The sequence below is a fragment of the Paramisgurnus dabryanus genome, chromosome 5 (genome assembly GCF_030506205.2).
Source record: "Paramisgurnus dabryanus chromosome 5, PD_genome_1.1, whole genome shotgun sequence".
In the NCBI taxonomy this organism is placed as follows: domain Eukaryota; kingdom Metazoa; phylum Chordata; class Actinopteri; order Cypriniformes; family Cobitidae; genus Paramisgurnus; species Paramisgurnus dabryanus.
Window position 1 is genome coordinate 40,512,716 of NC_133341.1, and position 19,044 is coordinate 40,531,759.

Consider the following 19,044-nt stretch of genomic DNA (forward strand, 5'->3'; position numbering starts at 1 on the left):
CTCTTTGATATCAGACCTGTCCATGTTGAAGGTTCATCACACATCCAAAAGCCCTCTTTCTAACCCAATTTCAGACTGTGAGCATCTGATCAGAAAGATGTTAGTTTTGGATCCAGCCAAGCGCTTGTCCCTGAGTCAGATCAAAGAGCACCGCTGGATGGTGCAGGAGGTCCCGTCTCAGAGACCTGTGCTGTACAGACAAGGCCTGCCCAGCGATAGTAAAACAGGCTTGGGTGAACACAGCGAGCAAGTGCTCAGACTCATGCACAGCCTCGGCATTGACCAGCAGAAGACCATTGAGGTCAGTTTATTGTTTCAAAAGGCGGATTGTTATTCCATTTACCTAGGTTAAAGGATTACTCCACTTTCATAAAAAATCCAGATAATTTACTCACCCCCATGTCATCCAAGATGTTGATGTCTTTCTTTGTTCAGTCGAGCAGAAATCAAATTTTTTTGAGGAAAACATTCCAGGATTTTTCTCCATATAGTGGACTTTAGTGAACCTCAACGGTTTACAATTTCAATGCAGCTTCAAGGGGCTCTAAACGATCCCAACCGAGGCATAGTGGTCTAATCTAGCGAAACGATTGTCATTTTCTACAAAAACTAAAAAATATGTACTTTTAAACCACAACTTCTCGTCTTGCACTAGACGTGTGGCCTGTCAGCGCGACCTTACATATTATGTAATCATGTCGAAGGTCACGCGTTACATATGTTTTGAGGCACGGATCGGATCATTGGTTCAGCAAAAAAAGGGGTGGGAAAAATCTTATAACAAATAAAGAAATTACAAACATTTATAAAAAAGAAGAAAATTGTACATTAAGTACGGTCTAAAATTAGCTTTAGGTTAAGAGATATTAAATTAAATGAAAAATAACACTGTCTTTATTGTATAAATTAAGTGTTTTTGTGATTTTCTCTTTGTCTTGGGTTGTTTGATTAACATTAATGACACAGACTTAAGTAGGTTAATTGAGGTTACTGTCTCTTTAAGACCAAATAAGCACAGACTGGTTTCTGACTGTAAACTGTACATACACTTTAAGACATAAAGAAATGTTTTTATTAGAAAAAGAATACTGTGGATATCATTTTGTTTGTATGTGCCCTGTCAAGAACAGAAAGATTTTATGTTCGCTTGCTCTTTGAAACGCAACTTTTCAGTGCACTTAAACACGGGCACACAGAGACGGGGGGCAAATTCCAAATGGCGCAGTATAAACATTCCCTTCACATAAAAAAGTTACGTTGTTTTTCATTGCTTTATTCGCCAAATTGTATTTTAATGGACTACAGTGAGACACAATGTAACCACAGTGCCTTTTGTGGTTACATTTTTTTAAATCATGAACCGTGGGTAAGACCCTTATGCCTCGGTTGGTATTGTTTGAAGCTGCGTTGAAACTGTAAACTGTTGAGGTCCACTAAAGTATATGGAGAAAAATCCTGTAATGTTTTCCTCAAAAACTGAACTTTTCCTCGAATGCACAAAGAAAGACATAAACATCTTGAATGACATGGGGGTGAGTAAATTATCTGAATTTTTTTATAAAAGTGTATTAATCCTTTAACTATTTCAAACCCCTTCTGTGGTGGATTGAATATTTTATTTGATTCCATTAAGCATTTCTTCCCATTGAATTGTAAATGTCATTTTCCACAAAAAAAAAACATAATTCTTGTAAAATTTGACATAGTGTTCCCGTTCTCACTTCTCCTGTCACAGTCTCTCCAGAACAAAAGCTATAACCACTTTGCTGCTATCTACTACCTGCTTGTGGAGCGCTTGAAAGCGCATCGCAGCAGTTTCCCTGTGGAACAGCGTTTGCACGCCAGCCAGCGCCGCCCTAGCACCGTCGCTGAGCAGACTGTTGTCAAGGTAACCCCATCTGTGAAGTCTACCCAGACATATTGAAATGGCAATGGTATAAAAATGTAAATACTGGAATCACAAGGAACAAAACTGGAATCCGACCGTTCTTCCTCCTTCAATAAAATCATTGTAAATATGTCGATGTGACATCATGGGTTTCGTTTATTATGAATGCAACACTAAATGCACTGTGGCAATACTGTGACTTGCGTGCGATTTAGTGTTTTCTACATCAAATCATCTTTTATCTTTTTCTTACAGACAAACGCAGTTCAATCTCAAGTAGGCACCCATTCACAGACTTCACATCACCTGCGTTCTCCTGTCCTGCTGCAGTCCGCCACAGATACGTTTACTTTCCCACAAACCCCTGCTTTAGACCAGACCCTCATGGAGGAAGATGTGGGCATTCCCAAGGTCAAATATATTTTACTTAAAGTATATTGTGATTGCACAGACACCGATGCCTCTCTCTCTTTAGGGCTGGAGGCTATATTTTATAAGCTCAAGCTGCATGTTTTAAATAGCAGCGTTACTCATTGGCGCTGCTGTATGACGACAGTGGGAGCTTTTGTTTGTAGCGTGTGAAGTTCCTCAGCCTGATCTCTTCTTCATTACTCACCACCAATATCTCTGCAGAGCTGCTGTAGCCTAAAATATCACCTGCGTAGATATGAAAAAATCCCTTTATGATTTCAGCGCACGCCATTGGGGTTTTGCGTCAGTGTAGGTATATCGTACGCATTTAATGCTACTCGTTCATATGTGACTCAGACAGCACCAAGGGAATGTAGAGTATATGATGGGCTGGGATGTATGACGTTATATAGCCTACTGTGTGGTTGTGGATATGTGGACAAAGATTTATTTAGGTAAATAAAAGATTTATTTGTGAGGTATTAGTGGGGTGGACAGCTTACCGTTTCTGACTTACACAAAAATTTTCTAATATTAGTTTTAATCCTCTGTTTTAAACTCGTGTTGCATAATGCAATGCCTTTTGGATTCATTCCAGATTTATAAAAATCGTTTCTTTTGGTCTGTCTCCATTTTCAAATATTGTAGAGAAAATAATTTATCAAATATTAAAGTTGCCTTGAAACAGAAGAAGCGATTGTCTAATTTTCCCCATGGTGACGTATATTCAAGTGAAACGTCTTCTGAAATGAAAAATAGTAGGGCTGGACTTGAATTTGTCCATTGAGAACTGATTTCAACTCGCTTGAAGTTGGGTCATGTTGCTATTTGCTAATCGCTGCGATCTTTTCCCGGACTCCGCCCACCCGCCACACAATATGACGGGATGTAAAGAGATCGTTTCTAGGAGGGGAGGAGATTTGCATTTTTATTAAATATTATGAGGGCACATAAATATTTTTTAAATGACGCTTTTTAAAAAAAAGCCATTTGTAAAAAATCCCCGCAACATTCCAAAACATTTCAATTTCATTTGCAACTTTAACTCATTCCCCACCAGCCATTTTTTGAAAAGTTGCCCGCCAACATTTTTTGTGATTTTCACAAAATGGCTTCCAGGATAATTTTCTTCTAAAAATATATAAACATACAAATATATCAAATAAAGGAACAGACCCTCTGCTTTTAAACAATCAATAAACAAAAAAAACGGCGGGAAAACCGTTTCATCCTATCTATATTTTTTTTCTCTGCTTATAAACTTTTAAATATGGGTATTTTTCAGATTAAATATGGGATATTGCAGATTAACATAAAAATTCTTCAGAGATAAGTTTTTTCAAATGTAGCTACGCCATGTGTATGCTCTGCGTAACCTGACGTGCACCTTGCAAAATGTTTAACAGCGAGACAGTTCTACGCGGCCCGCAAGCTCTGTGATTGGTCCACCAGAACCCCTCCTGTCAGGGAAAAAACCTACGTCATAGGTATTTCCGTTTGCGACGGTGAAGTTGAGGAGTGATTTAACTCAAACTGCAACAAAAGTCAGCCTACCAGCGGTCTACACGCGTGTTTGCACGTCGATGTGGATGTCGGCGCAAAAGTATATAAATGAAAACCGACGCGGAACCTACGCCGTAGGACCTACGCACAACTATAACGAGCCCTTAACTTAACACTAAACTCTGATTACACAACATGAGATTAATTGATTAACATGAGCGTCTCTTTTAACATACACGAATTCAAAGCATCTGCGCCAAACACTTATTTTGACATGACAAGCCACACACATGACGGGTAAATGCGCTTTGCATGTTGCACCCTGAAAAAATGTTACGGTACCCCTAATGATTTTGTTATTTAAGGGACAGTAAGTAGGATTTACCCCATCTAGTGGTGAAATTGTATTTTGCATTCAAACGAATAGTGCTCTCTAGCGCCTCGCTTTTCCAAATGCGTGTTGCAACTACGGTAGCCGTTATGTACTCACTGACCTCTTTGTTCGTTTCAGCTGATTCACGTGTTCTGAATGAAAACGCGTTGTGAAAACGCATTGGTAGGCATTTACTTTATCAATACGGCGTAACGACATGGAAGCCTCCTTTTGATGAATAAAATACTTAAAATCCTTCTTACAGTCCCTTTAATGTTCGTATTGGCTGGACTTGCCCTGCATGGACTTATTTTTTTTATTTTTTTGCACTCTGTTGTGACTGTAACAGCAGCACGTCAGATTTGCTGCATGTGGTTACATAACAGCACAGCCCCTGCCGTTGTAAATACCATTGACGTGTCAGTGCCGAGTGATCAGCACTGGGTGCCATCTTTCTATCCGTGTGAAGTGCGACTACGATATTTGCACCTTGACTGTGGCGAGGCAATCTCCATAGATACTGTTTTTTATTGACATGCAACTTTAACACATCTTTTGGGTCTCCAAGCACACACCTGTTTGCTTCTATATATTCATGTGCTTCAACATCAGGAAGGATCAAGGGTTGAGCTACTAGTAAAAACACAAACTAATCAAATGTATATTTTGAAGTCACTTTGAAAAGAATTTGCCAGATGAATAAAAGTCAATCATTTCAGCCTAACAACAGATGGTGAGATAGCGACCTTTTCAAACAAGCTGAGGTCACAGTGTTACAAAAGCATTTCAGCTGGCTTATTGTAATTCATGTAAGCTGATGGCAGCCTGTGGGCATTTGATTTGACAGAGCAGCATTACATAATTCAGAAAAAATGATGACGGATTCATGGACCTGCAGTCGTACAGACAAAAAGAAAAGCAGGGATGATGTAAATACCAGCCTAGAGGTAAAGCTCTCATAAAGCTTATAGCTAGCAAGCAGCAGGGTTTTTAAGGTTAAACTACTCAAAAACCCAGCTTTAATATCCAGTTCACTTGTCAGTTTTAGAAGTTGCTGAGCTGTTTCAACCCAAAATAATGTGTGCATTTATATCTCAGGTGAACGGGTACCTACTGGACCCGCTCCCGCCGGTCATCGCCCGCAAAGTCAGCAGCTCTCTGCCTGGTAACGTTATGGAGACGTCCATTGACGAGGGTATCGAGGCAGAGGAGGAGCACGCTGTGCCTCTCACCGCCTTTAATGCTGCTCGCTTTAGTCAACGAAGGCATACTCTGTCTGAGGTCACCAACCAACCGCCTGTGCTGCCCATCACAGGTTAGTACTGCAGATCTGGACCTCAGACTTTATACTATGTAACCACGAACTCGGACTCGAGTCCCAAATTTGATGACTTGTGACTTGATTAAAGAAGACTTGAGACTGAACTTAGACTTTAACAGCAATGACTCAAGACTTGACTTGGACTTGAGCCTGTGTCCGGAAAGACCTCTAATGTTTTGATTAGTAAGTCACAAATTTAAATGCATGAGCATTTCATTTTATTTAAACGTCTATTAAACTATACAATAATCGAGACTGAGTTTAAAGTAATGGTGTAACAAGACTAAAGTTAATCTTAAATATAACTTAAATCCATGATCAAAATGATGGGTTAAATGTAAACCTCCTTTTTTTAAGACAAGGTTTAAAGTTTGGTGCAACAGAATTATTAGATAAATTCTTACAAACTAGAAAGCTAAAAATTGCACATTAGGCAAGCAGCAATATGACCATTTAAAATAATTTTAATTTGATTATTTCTTTCACCAAATGAGCATTGTGTATGTAACTATTAAGTATAATAAATTTTTTCACTTTTTGTGTCACTTCCATTTCTTTCGGGATAAACGAATGAATTAAAGTCTTGTAAATCCAGTCTGCAGCGCATATCCCCTAAATGTAGCGATCAGTTGCACATTATCATCTAAACATTTAACGTACAACATTCAACAACACTTTTACATTTATTTAAGAATCTGAATATTGAATATTTTGTGTTTTTGCGGAAATCATATACAGTCAGTGCCATGTCACTTTATATGTCGTCATATCATTTAATGAGATTATAAATACGGATACACTAATTTGAGCAAAGATCACCAATGACTTCTTTAAGACTTAAAGGAACAGTATGTAGGATTGTGGCCAAAACTGGTACTGCAATCACAAAACTTGTGGCTAAAAACTGGTACTGCAATCACACAACTGGTGGCCAATACACAACATGACAACATAAACATCAGTTGAGAGCTGCAACTCCATTTTTTAAAAGACAATATCCTGGCCAGACCACTGTTGTGAGTGATATAAGTATTTGAAATGAAAATGATGTCTAGTGCCATATTAGGGGCATTTTATTGATATAAATTTCTTACATACTGTTCCTTTAAAGCTTAACTCTTTCCCCACCAGCTTTTTTTTTTAAGTTGCCAGCGACCGCCAGCATTTTTTTTTTCACAAAGGTTTAAGCCTTTCAGAACATTTTCTTCTTTAAATATATAAACATATAATATATCAAATGAAATAACAGACCCTGTGCTTTCAAACAAAAAAGCTACCTTTATTTTTTTATCACCTCTCAAATATAGGTTTCTTCAAAAAGACAATATTTTGACCAAAAAGCTGAGGTAATTGAGTTTTTTAAAAGAACTTTTGATAGTGATCAGGGCTGCGTTTCCCGATAACGTTGTCTCTTAGCGCGCTACGAAGACTCTTAAGTTAAACCTTAACTACAGGTATACCTTTTCTTGGCGTGTTTCCCAAACTGTACCTTAGCGGGTTTCTTAAGGTATACTTTCTTACGTACGACGTTACCAGGTGCTGTCCATGGCGATGGTGCTGAATAGGTTGATATCGATTGCTCGACAATCAATTATTCACATTATGTAATAGGTTTTCGCTGCATTATGAGATAGCGGTGTTATTTATTAAAGAAACATTTCAGAAATAGTTAAATTTATTAATAATATCTTATATCTTAAAAATATTTCAAATTGCAAACAACTAAATTCAACCTTGTATATTTTATTTTATATCAATCCGTGCAAAACCCGCAACTTCATTTCCAAACGTATCATTTATAAACTGCTCCATTGCATCCGCTATGCCTTCACTTGAAAGGATAAATTATATTAGGGGTTCCCAATAAGTGCGTTGCACAGGGGAATAAAGTGGGTCTTGCAAGTACTTGGCGCTGCATTACACTTAAAATATATAAAACAAACTGTTGTTGTTCATTAGTTCACTCGTTTATTGTGCTTGGACACTGGATGCCCAAGCAGCGCGGTTACGATGCGGATTCTGGAGCCTGTCTGTCTACCTCGAATATAAAATATAAGAATATATATTAAAAAATAAATATATATTATGATTGCTTTAGATTTTAGCTTTGATTAGTTTTAATGTGGAAAATTTGTTGACCTTAGGAGATACAAGCAGTAATCAAGTGGAGCAGTTTCTTTTGAATGTTTATGCATGCAGTTGCCTCAAAGTTATAAAACATTAAAAAAACTTTGATGCAAAGTTGAATTAACATTAATAATCATAATTAGAAAAAACAACAATTCTGATTTTGTGATGTAGTGCTCCCGTAAAAGCGATTTTACCTGATTTATATATGCAGCTTTTTAAAGATTTAACGGATATGAAATGCACAAATGAAATAGTGAGATTCGCTGTATAACTACAATATTTTCACCAACTCCTCCACCCAAAATATATTTTTTTAATAGTTTCTTAAGCCTGTAGCATTTAATAGTTCGAAGCTGATGTTCCTTTCAGAAACATAATTAAAATTCTAACAACCATCAGTGTAATGATGTCTAATTATGTGAATGTTTTATTCTTTAAATATAAAAATATTGAATGTGGAGTGTATTGCAACGTTTTTTTTTTTTTTTTAAATATTTAGTTATATAGACTGCAATGTAAGCTTTTATCAAAGTGGTTGCCCCTAGCGGAGTCAAGTGGAATAAGGTATAGCTAAGAGTGCTCCAGACCAACCTTCCGAAAGTATGACTTACAGAAAAGGGATACGTAACTAAGAACGTTTCGGGAAACACGTATTAACGAAAAGGTAAAGCTTAAAGGATTAGTCCATTTTCGGAAAAAACTGAAAAAAACTGTTACATGTTGAGTTAAGTGTTAATTGTTGGGCTCTATTAAAGTCCATTAAAATGAGAAAAATCCTGGAATGTTTTCCTCAAAAAACATAATTTCTTCTGGACTGAACAAAGAAAGACATCAACATTTTGGATGACATGGTGGTGAGTAAATTATCTGGATTTTTCTTTTAAGAAAATGGAATATTCCTTTAAGGTACAACTTAAGAACGACGTAGAGCTAAGAAGGTTTCGGGGAATGCAGCCTAGATTCGGAGCAAACTGTTTGCCCTAAGAAAATACCTCCGGGTTTTATAAGTTGGGTAAGAGCGCCCCCTGGTGGATAATAGCGGAAACACGGATTGCCAGAAAAACTCGTCAATGGTGTAAAAGAGTTAAAGTTGATGACTTGCATCTCGTCTTGTGACTTGACTTGGTTCCAAAGGTTGCGGTACAGTTATAAGCCACCTATGGTCTGATTCACGATTTTGCATGTCTGATGACGTGAGTTATAGCTTCCAACGTAAATCTATTTTCTTGGACTACAACAAACTCACGGATTGTTTACTTCCTGGGAAGTTTACTTCCTGGGATTGGTTATGTAGTAAAGACTGACATTATCATAATTCCTCCCGCTTGGACTCATAGCCTGTAAGTTAACTACTGTTAGCATTGCATTATTAGCAAATCTTTCAAACAATGAAGATTTCATTCATGTACTCACAGGTCTTAACCCATCCCTGGGCAGTATGGACTCAGAATACAGCATGGGTTCAACTCAAAGTGACTTCAGCTTGCCTGAGGAGAATTCGGCTGTAAAAGATCCATTAAACTCTACACCTGCCAGCTCCACCGCTCCTGTCTTCCTCAACATGAAGCCACCTGACCCAACCCTACAGATGACCAATCCAGAAGGGCAGGATGCTCATAATCCTTCACTAGTCAGTTTTAGAGAGGGGCGCCGGGCATCTGATACATCCCTTACACAAGGTCAGACTAATATACAGCAAAATTAAATTTAGTTTTTGAAACTTGTGTTTCATTGATCAGTGAGTTTATTTTCTTTATTAGTCAAACGTCTTTTCACTGCACAAATCTGTAGAAGCAATAAAACAAGCACATCCATTTACCCACGTTTGTATACCTATGAATGGATCGAAATATCTGGTGTGACCGCCTCTATCCTGGTAACTGTAGGCATCTATTTGCATCGGTATTTTTAGTAGATCCATCGGTACCACACAAAACACTCATCGCGACTGAAATCTGACCTTTTGTGAATAACGTCTACTTTTAAACCTGAAAATAATCTCAGTGATTCACTTCGGGGCTAATTATAGCCGTAGTCCAAACTATGAGTCAGACCACCTCTGCAGCAAACACAGAAATGATTCCTCTGGTGTATCTGACGCTTTGTATTATCGCACCTGTAGGTTTAGGGGCATTTAGGCAGCACCTCCAGAACCTTGCCAGAACCAAGGGCATCCTGGAGTTAAACAAAGCCCAGATCGTGTTAGGCGATGCTGGAGGAAATACAAATGTCGTCATTAACACGCAGGAGCTACTAGACCCCCATCATCCATACAGTCACCAGGTAACCAGTCATACTGCTGTTTGAATCTTAAGTGTCAGTGTTTAAAACTTGTGTCTCTATGGTTGATTATGTTGATCTTTTCAATCATTTCAGGGTGACGGACGCCAATGTCCAAGTGGAAAAGATTCAACAGTGTTCGCTGGTAAGATGCACCCTTATATGCTGTCCAGAAGGCAGAGTTTGGAGACCCAGTACCTCGCTCAGAGACTACAGGTATGATAACTGAATAAGACCTTATCTTAAAATGCCAGTAGACCTAACATTGGTGCCAAAAAAACATTGCGTGCAATCTTCAACCTTACACTCAAAAAATTGCTGGGTTATTTTTTACCCATGCTGGGTAAATATTGGACAGAACACATACTTGGTAAAAAATGACCCAATGTTGGGTTGTTGTTATGTTGTTAGCGCTTTTCCATTGCATATGACCCAACGGTTTGGGTCAGGTCAACTTACTTTTGTAAGCTTTTCCACTGGGTGCAGTATGTAGTACCCGATACTTTTTTATTACTACCTTGGTTGGGGTTCCAAGCGAGCCGAGCTGATACCAAAACGTGACGCGAAAACACTGTAGATTACTGATTGGTCTGAGAGAATCGTCACTACTAGCGTCAACGCTATAATGTAAAAGATTAGCTTTACCTTCGTGCTAGCTTGCGCTGTCTCGAGCAAACCTGTTGTCATCTGTGCTTTGCTGTAACTTAAAAACATCCACAGGTTACATACCAGGTTTTTTCCAGACTTTCAGTTTGTGGCGGCACATTCGCGTTGCGCACGTCCACATATATGCTTAAATGCAACTTAAATGAGGCTCGGCGGAGTGCGTCGACTGACGCCACGGGTGTTTGTACAGAAGCCGTCATGTGAGACACAGGTAGTAATAAACGCAATGTGCAAGCATTTATTTGTAGTGGTCAATTTTAATTTTGTGGTGGACTGAGAAATTAATTAATTAATGTATGGAAAAACACTGCGCTCTCACTTGTATGATGTCACAGCAGTAGGCAGCGCAAAAATAATGACACGCCTATAATCCCTCCCACTCTGAAGTGATACTTAACTCAATGGAAAAGCTAACCAAGCCAAAGTGAGGTGAGTTGACCCGACCTAAACCGTAGGGTACTATGCAATGGAAAAACGGCTATAGTAACCCACCAGTTGGGTTAAAACAACCCAGCAAAGGGTCAATTTTAAGGTGTGTTCTGTCCAATATTTACCCAGCATAAAAAATAAACCAGCTTTTTTAAAGTGTAGTTTGCAGTGAACTAAGGAGTAGGTTAGTGTTGGTTTATTGGTGGACCAACTTAGCCACACTTTGGGACAAATTCTGGGATGTTACAATCTATGGCTAGGTCAAATATGGACAAAACTCTATTGCTGGTTTAAATTAGCCTAGATGTCCATATTTGACTCAACCATAGGTTTAAACAACCCAGCATTTTTAAAAGTTCAAGTGCAACTTCTGGAAGAAGTTCTGCTTCAATTGTTGACCAAAAATGGTTGTAGTGTTGAAGCTAGTTGACCAAGGAAGTCTTGTTAGTAAAGCTTGTTAATCAACCTAGTGGAGATACCTGCATACCAACATGTACAAACCAACATATGCAACTTTGTAAGAGATCAAGTAAGGGGGCGTGTACACCAAAACGTTCTTGCCAGCGTTTCTTCAGCTAAGCGTTTTGGTTTGCTATGATATTTAGTTATGTTTATCAGTCGTTAAACGACGCACAGGTTGGATGTTGTGGTATTTGTCCCACCCCTCCTCCACTGTGATTTGATGGCTGAACGAAAAGTGACATTGACAAGCCGAGCGTTTGAAATGCTGAAAAACAGAGCGGTGGACAAATCCCACCAGCTGCTGCTGTTTTTGAAAAGCACAGCGCTTCCACAGGAACATACGCAGGCGTAAACGCCTTGGTGTACATGTCCCCAAAGAGAAGTGCAAAGAAGGTCAAGAACTTTCTTATTTGTTATGCCTTGTTTTTTAGAGGGCCAGTCAGTTGTCTAGTGGTCTTGGAAGTGGTCAGGCATTTTGTAAAGAGGCTGCACCACGCACTTTGGAGCAACAACTACAAGAGCACAGGTCAGAAACGACTGCCTTTGCAATCTTATGGAACGTCCCCAGAACGGCTGATGGTTTTAACTTCTGACATTCATGTTTATTTGTGACCCCACGAGCAGACTACAGCAGAAACGGCTCTATCTCCAGAAGCAGTCTCAGGTCCAGGCCTATTTCCACCAGATGCAGCTGGCAGAGGATCCTTACCCCCCTCCTCAAGATCCCCCTTCTTTCACAAGGACCCAGACCCTAACCCCCTTTCTGGAGCCCAGCACCAAATCAGCCCCCTACTCGGACTGGCCTCCGGCACTTCCACCCAAATCTTCAGACGGCCACACACGCTATACACCGTCCCTCCCTCCGGAGCCTCTTTATGCGTGGAGTCCCACCCATCCAGGCCTCCCACCAGGTAAAGCGGAGTCTCCATCACCCCAGCCCGCTCCAGAGGTTCCCTTGTTGGACTGTGAGATGGAGACCGCAGAGGGCCCGCAAGGCTGTGTACTCGTCAACTAAATGTTTATTGGTTAAATAAGCCACTCTGAGGCTGGATCTCAGGCACGACTCATTTTAGGGAAGTATTGATGGAAGAAAACCTTCAGGGTCAATAAGGATGCCATGGTTCGTGTTCAGCTACATATAAACCTCCAGACCTTACCATCTCGTGCACTTGGTCCTGTGGTAGGCCATTACAGACCTTCTGTTTAAAAAGTTATTTGAGATGTGTTAGTGTCTTGAAAATGCGTTCGGTAAGCACAAATAAAACAGTGCAGCTACCTTAGAGTTTCGATCAGTATTAAAGCAATATTCCTTTTTTCCTGTAATACTTTCAAGCTCAACGAGTTTCAGTGTTTTTATATTTCATCCTTAAATTATCAGTAGCTACTCAAGTTTTATTGTTAGTATTGTGGAATTTTTAATAATAGATTATTAACAGAGAAAATGTGTAAATATTAGTACTTAAACTAATTAAATAAATAACATTAACATAAATGCCATTTCCATCCAGTTGTACTTCTGCAATGTGACAAACTTCCAGACCAGGAACATGTATTAAGTAGACTGACTTTTTTTCATGTTGACTCAAGTCCGGAGTATGTTCCATTTTTTTACTGCCAGTTTTTTGATACCCCGCGTGCAATATACGCGTATTGTCGCACACAGGAGAATATAGTATGAGGTCTTCATGGGTCCAAAGAAATGTACCCGACCTGAAATGTCTCGAATCATACAAGAACGACCCATGCAAATCAGACCCAAGTCTGACCCGATCTAGTGCTGATTTTTTTTTACCCGATTGGACCCAAATGTAAATGCAAATGACGTGTGTGCAGTTTGCAGCCCTGCATGCCCCAGTCAGACAGAAAGAAACCCCATTGGCCTTGCAACCAATTTGGCCAGCCGCTCCATTTATTTTCATTTGTTATCTAACGACGCCACCTAGGTAACTGCTACAATGTGCATTCAAAATTGATTGACAGGCCTTGTTCAACAAAAATTAACCTACTGCCAGCCACACGATGTCGCAAGTGCTCTTGGCAAACAGAAAAGGGGTTGAAAAATGAGTCAATACACACACAAGACAGTTCCGGTCTTCTCTGGTCCATTCGGCAAAAACATTCATTTTAAATTAACCAATGCCGCCAATGTTATACCCGACCCGTGCCCAAGGCACACATTAACTTTTAGACCCAAACCTGCTCGGACCTCAGGTTTTTCCGATCTAAGTGGACCCATGAAGACCTCTATTATGTAGCCCAGGAGATGCATTGCATTTTGTCGCAATGCCCATGCGTCAAAGTCAATAAACTATAATTTTCAAGTACTTTTGAAAGTTGGCGACTATACTCTGGGCTTATCAATAACTACTTTAGAAAATTGAAAGTAGACTGTAAAGCTACACTGCAAAAAATGAATGTCTTACTTAGTATTTTTGTCTTGTTTTGTAATATAAATATCTAAAAATTCTTAAATTGAGATACATTTACTTGGTAAGCAAGTGACTTGAGATATTAAGTCTTGTTTCTTGAAATAAATTATGAGGTTTTCTACTTAAAACAAGTCAAAATATCTGCCAGTGCAGTAAGAAAAATAAACTTACATTAAGTTTATTGAATTAAGTTGAAACCGGAATTAAGTGTATTTTTCTTACTTCACTGGCAGATATTTTGACTTGTTTGAAGTAAAAAAAACTTTATTTTCATCATGTATTTCAAGACTTAATATCTTAAGCCACTTGCTTACCAAGTAAATATATTTCAATTTAAGAATTTTCAGATATTTATATTAGAAAACAAGACAAAAAACTAAGTAAGACATTCTATTTTTTGCAGTGTTCAAGACAAAATTTTCTCAGTATTTTTGTCTTGTTTTCAGTAAAAATATCTAAAAATTCTTAAATTAGATGCTTTTTCTTAATGAGCAAGAAAGTCTAGTTTTTAGACCAAAAATATCACATTTAAGTAATTTTGTGCATAAAACAACCCAAAAAATAAGCCAATGGTGAAAGCAAAAAAATCTTGAAAATTTTTCTTAAACACTAAATTCAAGAAAAATTTGCATACCCCATTGGCAGATTTTTTTGCTTGTTTTATGCACAAATCACTTAAATTTGATAATTTTGGTCTAAAAACTAGACTTATTTTCTTGGATCGTTTTGCTCATCAAGAAAAAGCATCTTAATTAAAGAATTTTTTGATATTTTTACTGAAAACAAGACAAAAATAATAAGAATTTTTTTTCTTGAAAATAATTTTTTGCAGTGTAGTTACAGTACATTATAGTAGTACAGTGTTTTTAGATTTTTTGGATATAACCAATCAGGAACCATAAATTATATCATAGTCAAGCAGTATTAACTTCTCAAAGTTCTGTGCTGGTACTCTAAAGCATGTATTATAGTTTTGATGACACATGCGCATTGCAACAAAATGCAATGTACCGCCTGGGCTACATACTACATTCTCAGGTAAGCGCATGTGCGACCTTCCCAAAAATTTGGCGGTGCGCAAACAGAACGCATGTACTCTTCTAATGACGAAAAATGGTGTCACTGTACGCGGACCCTTGCGTACGCGCTAAAATGGACCATACTTTGGCCTTAAAGGAGCAGTATGTAGGATTGTGGCCAAAACTGGTATTGCAATCACACAGCTGGTGGCCAATACACAAAATGACAACATAAACATCATTTGAGGGCTGCAACTCCACTTTTTAAATGACAATATCCTGGTCAGACCACTGTTGTCAGTGATATAAGTATTTGAAATGAAAATGATTTCTTAATGTCTAGTGACATATCAGGGCCATTTTATGATTAATTGATATAAATTTCTTACAAACTGTTCCTTTAACAGTGTTTTTAGGAAAGTGGCTCAGATTTAAAATTAAAACTTCCAGTTGGAAATGCACCCACTTTGACAGACATCTTAAACCAAAGTCTCTATAGGTTCGTGTTTCAAAGTCCACTATGTGGATTTTTTTTTAGAACCATCCATAATATAGTTGTCATGCCCCAGCAGTCATTCACAACTAGCAATATCTAGATTAGTAGAGTTCTGATGGGTGTTGGTAGTGAACGTGTCTTATCTTATGCCTATAAAAAAAAGATCTTATCGTAACAACTTAACATTTGTAGACAGGACTTTCTTCACTATCGGTATTTCTTTAAATATTAAAAAGTTAACTGTTTTGTTATGGTTGTTTTTCAGTGCTACTTCTCAAAATGTAACCACATTATCAATTTTGTTACATTCAGGTAAAAATGCTGAAATCCTTGCACAAACGGGGAAATAAAAGTGACGTTTCTTGAATGAAATGTTTTGCATGAGTGTTATATTTCTGTGAACATATAACTTTGAGATCTTTAATATTTACTGAGAAAGGCCATGTCAAAGTGAAATCAATAATGTTGTCGCTCCAAATCTCATCATTAGTTTATAAGACTTTAGTCTGGAGTTACAATTAAGAAATTATTTTCAGATTTGGATGAAGTTTTACATGATTTTTACACTTCCTTTCATTCCCTACTGAAAAATCCAGCTAAGACCAGCATAAGCTGGTTTTGGCTTGTCTCCCAGCTTGGTTTTTATCTGGTGTAGCAAGCTGGTCTAGCTGTGTTTTGGTCAATTTCTAAGCTGCCCCACCAGCTTGACCAGCTTTGCCAGGCTGGGAGGACCAGCTTAGACCAGCTACCAGCTTATGCTGGTCTTTGCTGGATTTTTCAGTACGGTTACACTGCAAAAAATGATTTTCAAGAAAAAATGTTAGGGATGCACCGATACCGATACTGGTATCGGCCTCGATACCACATTTTCTAAAGTACTCGTACTCGTTAAAAGTCCCCCGATACCTGGAATCGATACCACGGTCTGAGAAATGTCTATGTTTGAGCTGCGTGTAAGGGGTTAATGTCTCTTGTGTTGTCCAAAGATGCAGAGTTTACAACAAACTGGAAAACTAGTCCTTTTTTTTGTTAAATTATATGACTAAAGCTGTCACCTGTAAATTTAAATCATGTTTTTTATTAAGTACTCGGTATCGGCAAGTACTGAAATGCAAGTACTCGTACTCGTACTCATATTCCAAAAAAGTGGTATCGGTGCATCCCTAAAAATGTTCTTATTATTTTTGTCTTGTTTTCAGTAAAAATATCTAAACATTCTTAAATGAAGATGCTTTTTCTTGAGGAGCAAAACGACCCATGAAAATAAGTCTAGTTTTTAGACCAAAAATATCTAATTTAAGTGATTTTGTGCATAAAACAAGCAAAAAAATCTGCCAATGGGGTAAGCAAAAAAATCTAGAAAATTTTTCTTAAACACTAAATTTAAGAAAAAAACATTTTTTTTGCTTGTTTTATGCACAAAATCACTTCAATTTGATATTTTTGGCTAAAAACTAGACTTATTTTCTTGGGTTGTTTTGCTCATCAAGAAAAAGCATCTTAATTTAAGAATGTTTAGATATTTTTACTGAAAACAAGACATAAATACTAAGAAAAAAAATTCTTGAAAATCATTTTTTGCAGTGTACTAATCAACAGTTGTTAGCTTGGCAACATAAGCAACAATGTTGGTAAATGTATTAAGGGGTGGTTTCCCATATAGGGATTAGGTTAAACCAGGACTAGGCCATAGATAGATTAGGATATTTTCATAAGTAAACACTGGTGTACATTTTGAGACACAACACTCGCACCGATATATCTGAAGATATGTCAGATCAAGTTGTTTTTGATCAAGACAACACTAACATTTAAGTTAGTCTGGGACTAGGCTTAAGACCTGTCTCAGAAACCACCCCTAAAAATGTTATTGTAGACCAGATTTAAAATGCAACACTTTATTTAAACCATGGCTTTAAATTTGCATCTGTCATAGGTTAGTCACTTGCCCTGTTTACTGTAAGTAAATTTTGCACAAACCGTATAAAACAAGACAACAATAGCAAAAGCAGAGCTATTAAAGAGTTGATGCATGCCAATATAAGAACTACTCATTTATCCCTGATGATTAGACTCAAAAAAGCACCAAAATACTCGAAAAGGTGAGTCGTGATGTTTCAGCTCTTAGCTGTTTATCGGCAGGCAGGCACGACAGCAGCAGCGATAATTTAGACTCTACAGATGACAGCTTTGTCAGAACAAACGCTCAAAGCGTTGACGGCGCTCTCACAGGCTATTAGACCTTGCTATTGTAGTAAATATAGCGCACTAAAAATAACATTACAAGTTTAAAGCCTTTTGTGATTTATTCGGTTCAAAAGAACATAGGAATGAAATTTTTTTGTTATATTGTCTTAGTATTAATTGCAACCACAAAATGATTAAACTGCCTAATTTTAGGAATCAAATTATGCCACACAGACCTGTGAGGTGGATGGATTATCTCGGCAAAGGAGAAGTGCTCACTATCACAAGTTTAGACAGATTGGTGAACAATATTTGGGAGAAATAGGCCTTTTGTGTACTTAAAAATGTCTTAGATATTTTGAGTTCAGCTGCTGAAACATGGGGGCAAAAACAAAAGTGTTACCTTTCTAATTTTGTTAAGTATAACTAATATTGTGTAGGTCCCCCTTTTGCCGCTAAAACAGCCCCGTCCCGTTGAGGCTTGAACTCCACTAGACCTTAATATCAGAACCAGCATTCACTTTTTCTGCAATTTTAGCTACAGCTCATCTGTTGGATCGGACCACATGGGCCAGCCTTCGGCCCCCACGTGCATCAAGTTTTTCACTGCAAAAAATTTGTTTCTTCTGTTTTTTTTAGTACAAATAAAAATTCTTAAAGCAAGATGTATTTTCCTGATAGCCTTAGAAAAGAAGTCTAGTTTTTATACAAAAAATTATACAATTTAAGTAAATTTCTTCTTAAAACAAGCAAAAATATCTGTCAATGGGGTGAGAAAGTGTTTAAGAAAATATTTTTTTTTTCTTACCCCATTGGCAGATAATTTTGCTTGTTTTAAGCACAAATTCACTTAAAATTTTATCTTTTTTGTCTACAAACTATCTTAATTTAAGATTTTTTAGATATTTGTACTGAAAACAGGGCAAAAATACTAAGTAAGAAAGTCACTTTTTTGCTAGAAACTGCAAAATAAATGACTTTCATAGTTAGCATTTTTGTCTTGTTTTACGCACAAATATCAAAAAATCTCAAGTCAAGATGCATTTTCTTGATAAGTAAAATAACCTAAGAAAATAAGTCTAGTTTTAAGACAAAAAAATCCAATTAAAGTGAATTTGTGGAATAAACAAAGCAAAAAATCTGCCAATGCACTGCAAAAAAATGATTTAAGAAAAAAAATTAGTATTTTTATAGTTTTCAGTAAAAATATCAAAAAATTCTTCAATTAAGATGCTTTTTCTTGATGAGCAAAATGATCCAAGAAAATAAGTCTAGATTTTAGACCAAAAACATCAAATTTAAGTGATTTTGTGCATAAAACAAGCCAAAAAAATCTGCCAAGCAGGTAAACGAATGTTTATTAAATTTTTCTTGAATTAGTATTACAAATTTAGTCTTTAGCAACACGTATATTACTATTCATAATCATAAATACATTTTTGGCATATTT

At 37.4% G+C, this 19,044-nt stretch overlaps 1 protein-coding gene across 1 annotated transcript in view; it reads left to right on the forward strand.

Moving 5' to 3' along the window:
- sik2a (salt-inducible kinase 2a) overlaps positions 1-14,187 on the forward strand; it is a 29,148-nt gene extending 14,961 nt beyond the window's left edge. The window contains exons 7-15 of the mRNA XM_065284143.1: positions 75-301; positions 1,736-1,888; positions 2,144-2,299; positions 5,274-5,490; positions 9,042-9,305; positions 9,749-9,909; positions 10,003-10,122; positions 11,895-11,989; positions 12,088-14,187. Of these exons, the coding sequence (XP_065140215.1) occupies positions 75-301; positions 1,736-1,888; positions 2,144-2,299; positions 5,274-5,490; positions 9,042-9,305; positions 9,749-9,909; positions 10,003-10,122; positions 11,895-11,989; positions 12,088-12,478 (1,784 nt within the window). The 3' untranslated portion in view covers positions 12,479-14,187. The remainder of the gene's footprint in view (positions 1-74; positions 302-1,735; positions 1,889-2,143; positions 2,300-5,273; positions 5,491-9,041; positions 9,306-9,748; positions 9,910-10,002; positions 10,123-11,894; positions 11,990-12,087) is intronic.
- Positions 14,188-19,044: the final 4,857 nt, after the last annotated feature.